General features: G+C 28.8%; 1 protein-coding gene across 1 annotated transcript; it reads left to right on the top strand.

Moving 5' to 3' along the window:
• Window positions 1–2,379: 2,379 nt before the first annotated feature.
• On the top strand, window positions 2,380–4,033 carry LOAG_10385 (hypothetical protein; the record flags this gene model as incomplete). Its single annotated transcript, XM_003145909.1, has 4 exons — window positions 2,380–2,583; window positions 3,256–3,322; window positions 3,611–3,728; window positions 3,892–4,033. 4 exons carry the CDS (start codon window positions 2,380–2,382, stop codon window positions 4,031–4,033), a joined length of 531 nt encoding a protein of 176 aa, XP_003145957.1.
• Window positions 4,034–8,631: the final 4,598 nt, after the last annotated feature.

Raw genomic sequence — 8,631 nt, 5'->3', positions numbered from 1 at the left:
TTATTATTATTATTATTATTACTTATTATTATTATTATTATTATTATTATTATTATTATTATTATTATTATTATTGTTATTATTATTGTTATTATTATTATTATTATCTATTATTATTATTATTATTATTATTATTATTATTATTATTATTATTATTATTATTATTATTATTACTACTATTTATTATTATTATTATTATAGCTATTATTATTATTATTGCTATCATTTTCATTATTTGAGCTTCATACGCTTAACAGTGAAAATATTTTCAACTTTCATGAATAATCATAAATTGTTTAAAAAGAAAAACAAAAAAGTTTAACAAATCACTAATTGAGATGTGAATAAAAAGTGAATATTCCAAATAATATCATTTTACCAAAAAATTAATTGGCACTTTTATACTAATTATGACGTGCGTATGGAAAGATGCAAACTTTTGCATGCTTCTACGTTCGGAAGTATTATGATTGATGATTTGATTGATTCATCTCTAAATTCCATTGTAAAATTTTTGCTTTCATGAATGTTAGCCCAAAATCCACTTAAATCATGCAATTGATTGCTTTTCCTAGACATTCGATGGAACAAAGCAATAAGAAGCACTAAAATTGAATTTGTGAAAAACTTTAAAGAATTAAATTTTGTATCCTTTTGATTAGATTCCTCTTGCTAATCTACAAGGCTTCATCATTCATTTAAATTGTCTGATAATTCAAAAATTTGGAAAGTTACAAATCAAGTAATTTAATAAATTCTAAATCATTATTTTTACTGTTTTTGTATATAATTACAGTAGGCCTACCGATCTATCGACAAAAATAAATATTTTGTGTTCGATCTTTTGATTTTTTGGCTAGTAGAATGTTTTGTTTGCATAAGGCTTTTTTTGAGAATTTCTCCCAGGTTTGGGGAAAAATTTGAAATGATATAAATCAAATGTAAATTCATCAACGGTCTTCAAATTAAGTTGACGACGAAATTATTTTAAAATCATCAATCCTTTCTAAAGTTGAAATTCTTAATAAAAACTTCTCTCAAATAGAATTTGAAGATTTTGAATAAATTAATTAAGACCTCCGATAATGAAAATATTGAAAATACTTATTTTCCTCTTCCATCGTCTAATACAATAAAACATTCCGCTGTGTGAGCAATCCAACCACTCTAAACATCAAACCGTTAAAACAATAAAATTATCGCATTGTTTTTCGTCCCACCGAATAATTCGCTTTAGCGTTATGTATGCATTGTTAGCTTGCCATACATACTTTATTATCTTGCTGTGCATGCATTGTTAATTTGCCATATACGTACGTGCATTGTTAACTCGTAAATGCATGCATTATTATCTTGCTATGCATGCATTGCTGTATTGTGCTATTTACCGTGCTCACATTTTCTGTTTGCATTTTCCTAAATTGCTTATTTGTCTATTATTCCTATTCTATAAATCTATCATATTATTTAGTCATCCGGTTATGCAATGTTCTTGATCGACGGTTTAACTCGTAATTTACAGATTCAAACATCATGAATATTTTTGTGTGGACAAATAATCCATCATTATTATTACTGCTACTACTAATCAATTCATTAGGATCCATTAATGCAATTTGTTTGTTATTGCAATTTATTCCAATTTGTGCAATTTGTTATTGCAATTTTTATTGCAATTTATTGCAATTTGCAATTTGTATTGCAATTTGTTATTGCAATTTGCAATTTGTTGCAATTGCAATTTGTATTGCAATTTGTTTATTGCAAGATTAACAATTGATACAGAACCAATTTCTTCCTCCATTCTCTTTCTTTTTTCAGGAGTAAGATTTGCTACTCACGCCCATTTGTCCGATTTTAAACTCATTGTTTCATGTTTCAAATATGGCATTTTGCCACTTTTCCGGATAAATGATGATAGTGATAAGCTTCATCGTGTATACATTGAATCACTTTTCTAATGAGTATATAATTCGAATCTCACCATCGTTATTTACAGTATTGATTAACCATTTTATAGTTTTGATTATAGTACTGATTATCATTTTCTGGAATCAAATTGATGTGATCTCAACTAGGGTAATTAAAAAAATTAAGTTGCTGACGTATTTAAACTTTTAAACAACGTAATGTTTTTATTTTGTAAAACTTTGTTTTTAAAACGTAATGTTTTTAAACTTGGTAAGTATCCAACAAGTAAGTATTAAACAATTCTCTTTCCTACATCCATATAAATAAAAGTATTCACCAAAAAATTGTTGAAATATCGAATTTCAACTTCATCCCATATCAAATCGCCTATTCCTAAACAAAATTTCAATTAAACCAATACTAAATTTTTTGTTTTTCTTTTTTTTAAAAAAAGTGTTTAAATAACAAATGCATTACGCGGCAGAATTTATTCCAATTTCTCGAGTATCAATGGTTTATCACAGAATATCACTTCGATTTCATGTTCGAGTAATACATTTATCGACAGAATATCACTTCGAAATATTTCGTTTAAAGTGGGAGTTCGAAAATCCGGAAAATCTATCTACAGCTGAAATGATATTAAATGATGCCACATGGCCCACAACAAATGTAAGGATCGCACGACATTTAAAATCCACTATCATCAGAGGCTTTAAATTTAAAATAGATTCAATGTTTTCAATATCCAGTACGACTTTATTGAATTCATTTACTACTACAAATGAATTTCGAATTTTTAAAATTTAGACGGGATGGGTCCAATCGTTTTGATTCAATCATCCAATCATCTTTTTCATTTTTCATAAAAATATTTTTTTTTTGTAAGGCCAATTTTTGATAGATAACGGTAAATGATCAATAATATACATGAGATTTGAGGATGAATTCGGAGCAGTTTAGTGAAGTATTCAAAACAAATTCTACAATCCCTTTCTGTTTTAGTTCTGATGAACACTAAAGCAATACAGTAGGAAAATTTCAACCAATGATCAACAAGATATTATCACAAAATCCAAAAATCGAAATTAGTCAGGATTTTTTCATTTGCATTAAATAGTTACACATTGTAAAACAGAAAATATTCTTGACAATTTATGCAAAAAAAAAAAGCAAATGCTACAGATACTGTCGCAGATAACTTTCCATAGAAATTAGACTTTGCAGAATATTTCGTGTCACTGGAAATCTTTCATTAAATTTGCATCAATTTACATTTATGTTAGCAATATGAAGTGTCGAAAAATAAGATGAATCATTAAATGTCATCATATTTCCATTTAGGAAAAGTTGAATAATCATTTCGTCAATGATATTTTGCTTAAAGATCTGGTGGAAAATATTATGAAAGGTAGAAGCGAGCACGTAGGAATTGATTCGTCCCTTACTTTTTCTTGTTGGGACAAATCCTCTATTGAGGGAATATTAAAGTATTTCCCACTTTTTATTTTTCAAAACTTCTATTATTGATTTTACGAAAGTTCCATTCAAATTTCCTTTAAAGCTGTTATTTTTAGAACAGCTTTTGAAAAGCTATCGCTGATATCGCGAGTACAAACAAAGGGATAGTAATTTCCCTTTTTGAAAGCTAGACGTCTTTGTTTTATATGCTAATATCGCCTTACGTTTGCGCTAACAGAGATCCAGTACCAATGGGTGTTCCGTAAGGAAGATAATTCTTGTAATCATGAAATGCTACAAGGACCCTCCGAGTCGAAGAAACGAAGGGTTCTGAGCACCAATCCATTTTTACAAATGTATTTTCATTGAGGTCGGTTGGATGTAAGGTATCGGGCGTGATTTTGTCTTTTTTGTTTCTAGTGTTTTTGTTATTAATTTGTTGTATCGATGTCGTATTTGCAGGTTTATTGTCGTATTAATAAATTTATCGTAATAAAAGTTTAATTACCCAAGTTTGAGGCACTACCAACTAAGGAGGCAGAACGAACGCTCAGTTTTTGTCACGGTTGAAGAAAATCGGCGACAAAGAGAACAGAAGGGGAAAGAGAGAGAAAGAAAGAGGAGGAATATATGCAAAGGATACATTCTTAGTGCAAACTAATTCAATTAAGCATATATTGTATTCCTATCTTTTTCTTATTTTTGATATTAAATTACTCCATTTAATATACAATATCATGTTTGAGTGGTACGGTATCATGTTCGATGACACAGTGTCATATTTGAGTGGTCCGGTATCATGTTCGAGTAATACATTTATGCGTGTGTTAGTGCCATAAAAGATTTCCTAGATGAACCTCTGAGCTATTCATGAAAAAAAGAAAACAGTATAATTCTAAATTACAGAATATTTAAAACATTGCTTTACAACTTTCTCTCTTCTTGTTCATCAAAATAATTTTTCAAAATTTATCAAAAATGAACTATCGAAACTTTTTCCAGTTCTGAAATAATTCTTTGTTTGCCGGTACTTTTCTCCTTTCTCCTTCTTTAAAAATCAGAGAGATTAATAGTGTTTTCTCATAATATTTTCCATCAAACATATGGATTGAGCGTATTTTTATTGAACAACTTCTTTCTTTTTTTTCCATTAAATGCATATTTTTCGGGAGAATTCAAAGATTGCTATCATTTTTTCTTTCAAAATTTCAATGATTGATTATTATTCCAAGTAAATCTATAAGGTTTTCTTGCTATCATGCTATCTGCTTCGGATTATTTAAAAAAAAAATCGACAAAAAATTAAAATCTTGATCTTTTGGGGCAGAATGAGTTACATTTTTGATATATTGGTTCAATTCTAATTCCAATTGCATTCCTTAATTAAACTATTGCATATCTTTATTGAATCCCTCACATTAATCTCATCACTCCATTTTTCACAACTAATGAATAATATACTGCATTTGTCTACGACCCAAAATTGTTGTAATACTGAATTAACAACTTATCAGAGTCATTCTGATCGTGCTGTTAAATGCCCAGTGTTGCTCGGATCGTTAGTAAAAGTAAACTACTGCTAGGTATATGTTGTATATATGGATTTACGTGTAATATAAAATATAAGTCAAAATTGTGCATCTATTGCGTTTACGTACCCTAACAAAGAGCACAATTCCACATGCGTTAACAAACATGCTAATTCTTGTAATCTAAGAACAATACCAGGATTCAAACGAAGAGTTATGGTATACTTTAAAGTTGTATTTCGAGTAGGTCGTTGGGCTAGATAATATGGAGAGATTCAAAAACTGAGAGTTGTTCCTACCTCTTTGTTTGATAATATCTCAAAGTTGGATATCCAAACCTTTATTACGATCACATAGCAATTCTGATTTCGATACGACAAATTTATGATGATAACAGTATGTCACGGCTGAATCATCGGCATAAACAGTGACATCTCTTTTTCTTTTTTTTTTTAAATATCTGCATGAAATCGTTGATTAAATTTTACAAAACAAAAAATATTCCAATTAATCATGATTATTGATTGATTACATCACAGTATTTTCAAATTTAAAGTTTATAAGAATTTTATTTAATTTTATAATTTCCCAAATTAGGAAAACGCTCCTCGATCGCTCTTTCTCTTGACTTTGGCCAGACATCTGTTCTTGCTATATCTGAGGTTGATGCCTATAAAAAGCAAAAAAGTAAAAAAGCAAAAATAAAGTGAGAAACAATATGATACATCAGTAAAAACAATTCATTCTTCATAAACGAATTATTAATTCCTCATCTTTTAACTTTTGTTCCATCCCGAAAACCGGACTACTGAACCAATCCTGCCAACGGGAAAACAGAGGTAAGAAACAGAGCATTCAATAGTTGTTATTGGAAATTTTCTACGACAAACGCTTGAAGATTTTTGTGAAGAAATAGAAATCGTTGTCAAATTTATCGAAACGTAAATTAAAAACAAAAAGTTCAAAAATAAATCGTGTGATAAGTTCCGCAAATTGGGACAATTGGTTTGCTTATAATTTAATATATTAATTATAATTAACATAAGAAAATGATAAATTTCGAAAATCAAGAATGTTTTTATCGAATTCTAATGTTCCTTTCCTTTCCTGCAATCGAAGTTTGATCTGTTGGATTTGTTGGAATATATGCAACTTTGAGATTTCCCAATTTTTAATATCTTATTTTTCACATTACTAGACTAATATCTCAATTGCAAAAACATGCCATTGATCATCTTGTATAAATCAAAGATTAATTTTGTTCAAAAAAAAAGAGTAAAATTCGCAAGAAATTTCGGACATTTTTAATATTGTCAGATGGATAAAGTGTTTTTTTTACGTTAATCAACACCAACAAATTTTCACCTTCCCTTAAATTTCATTCGACAAATTACATTAAATTGAAAAATTTGCAAAAGAGAAGTGAGAGGAAAAGGAATAAAACATTAATGATGAAATGCAAGAAGGGGAAGCTTTTCTGAAAATTTTGATATTTAAGTAAATTAACAAATTTTTATAGAGCAATTTTGTCGTGATATTATTTCTGACACAAATCCAAATTTATGTAATTCTATGAAAGGTTCCCAGTGACACGAAATATTCTGTTATTCCCAATTCCTATAGAACAACTGTTTGTGACAGTATTATTTACTTTTTTACATAATCTGTGTGAAATATTTTCCGTTTCGCAATGCATGTTGTTCAATGCAAAATAGAAAACAGACTTAATTTCGGTCTTCCTTATTTCCTGAAAAGTTGGATAGAATCTGTTTATCGCAGGTTACTTACTCTTCATTATCATACATTTCCTAAAAAGGCATTTCTTTTGAATTCTTAGCAGAATACCGATAGTGTTTTTCAGTTCCGGGAAAAAATTTCCGATTCATCGTCCTGACAGTTCGAAAGACTTTACAGGAATGCAAAGCAAAAATAATAGGAAATGATGTAAATTCTACAAGCTTCTCTGAATGATAAATAATGACAATCGATGGTCTAGCTTATTTTTGGATGCCTCTATTTCTGACACAAACGCAAATTTATGTAATTCAGTGGAAGGTTTCCACTAACACGAAATATTCTGTTAATCCCATTTTCCATAGAAAAACTGTTTGTGACAGTACCATTCACATTTCTGCATAATCTGTATGAAATACTTTCTATTTTACAATGCATGCTATGTGACACAAAATATTCTGCTAATCCCAATTTCTGTAGGAATACTATTTGTGACAGTATTATTCACTTTTTTGCAATCATATTTATTGATTGATTACATTAAAATATTTTCAAATTTAAAATCTATATGAATTTTATTTTATTTTGTAATCTACCAAATTAAGAAAGTGCTCCTCGATCGCCTTTTCTCTCGGTTTTGGCCAAACATCTGTTCTTGCTATATCTGAGAGTCGATGTTTTTTTCCTTTCTTGCAATCGAAGTTTGATCTATTTGATTTGTTAGAAAATATGGAACTGTGAGCTCTTCCAATTCGTAATACCTTTGCATATTAAACATTCTAGGTTCAAATTTGCTGTAATTAATTTTGGAAAAGCATATTTTGCTTCAATGACATTCCAATGAGTTGTCCAATAAAGTTTTCAAACATTTTTCTTTTTATTTAGCAAATTTTTCTTGAAAATAATCATCGATAATAAATAACTCTTTTAAATAAAATAATTGAAAGTGAAGATTTTTTTAGTGATTGGAAAGTTGTCAAAAAATTTTATTCAACCTTTTCCTTCCCATTCATCCTTTCCTTAAATTTGAAAAATATAATATTTTGCAAAGTAAATGTCTAACAGATTACATCCTATTCAAATGTATTTTTCACTTTACCAAACAAATATCTCAATTGTAATAACATGCCATTGATCATGTTGTAGAAATCAAAGATTAATTTTGTTCAGAAAAAAGGTCGAAGAAAAAATAAGCAAAATTTGCAGAAAATTTTGGACATTTTTAATGACTGGTAAATGGGTAAAGCGTTATTTTACGTTAATCAGCAATAAGGAATATTCATCTTCCCTCAAATTTCATTCGACAAATTAAATTAAATTGAAAAATTTGCAAAAGAGGAGTGAGAGGAAAAGGACTAAAACATCAATGATGAAATGCAAGAAGGGAAAACTATTCTGAATATTTTGATATTTAAGTAAATTAATAAATTTTTATAGAGCAATTTTGTCGTGATATTATTTCTGACACAAATGCAAATTTATGTAATTCAATGGAAGGCTTCCACTGACACGAAATATTCTGTTAATCCCAATTTTTACAGAAAAACTGTTTGTGACAATTCATGAAAGGCTTCCAGTGACACAAAATATTCTGTTAATCCCAGTTTGCATAAAAAGACTGTATGTGACAGTATTATTTACTTTTTTGTATAATCTGTATGAAATGCTTTCTGTTTTACAATGCCTTGCTATTCAATGCTAAATGGAAAATTGAGATTAATTTCGATTTCCCCCGAACCTTTCTGATCTTTGACTGATTCGATTTTTTCACTATAAAAGGTCAATATTTTCGTTCAGAATTCAGTCTACTGTCACAAACTTCCTCCTTCCTCACCAAATTCGTTTCTACGATTTCTTTTACTCGTTTCATAGTATTGATTAGTCATCGTAACTAATGCAAAAAGTAATTATAGAGCTTATCCTTCACTGAACGACCGAATTTGGGTCGAAATCTCGTACATATTACTAATCATTTATTGTCATTACTCATCAAAAA

Source organism: Loa loa (genome assembly GCF_000183805.2).
Source record: "Loa loa unplaced genomic scaffold supercont3.363, whole genome shotgun sequence".
In the NCBI taxonomy this organism is placed as follows: Eukaryota; Metazoa; Nematoda; class Chromadorea; order Rhabditida; family Onchocercidae; genus Loa; species Loa loa.
This window is presented reverse-complemented; position numbering and strand designations above follow the sequence as displayed.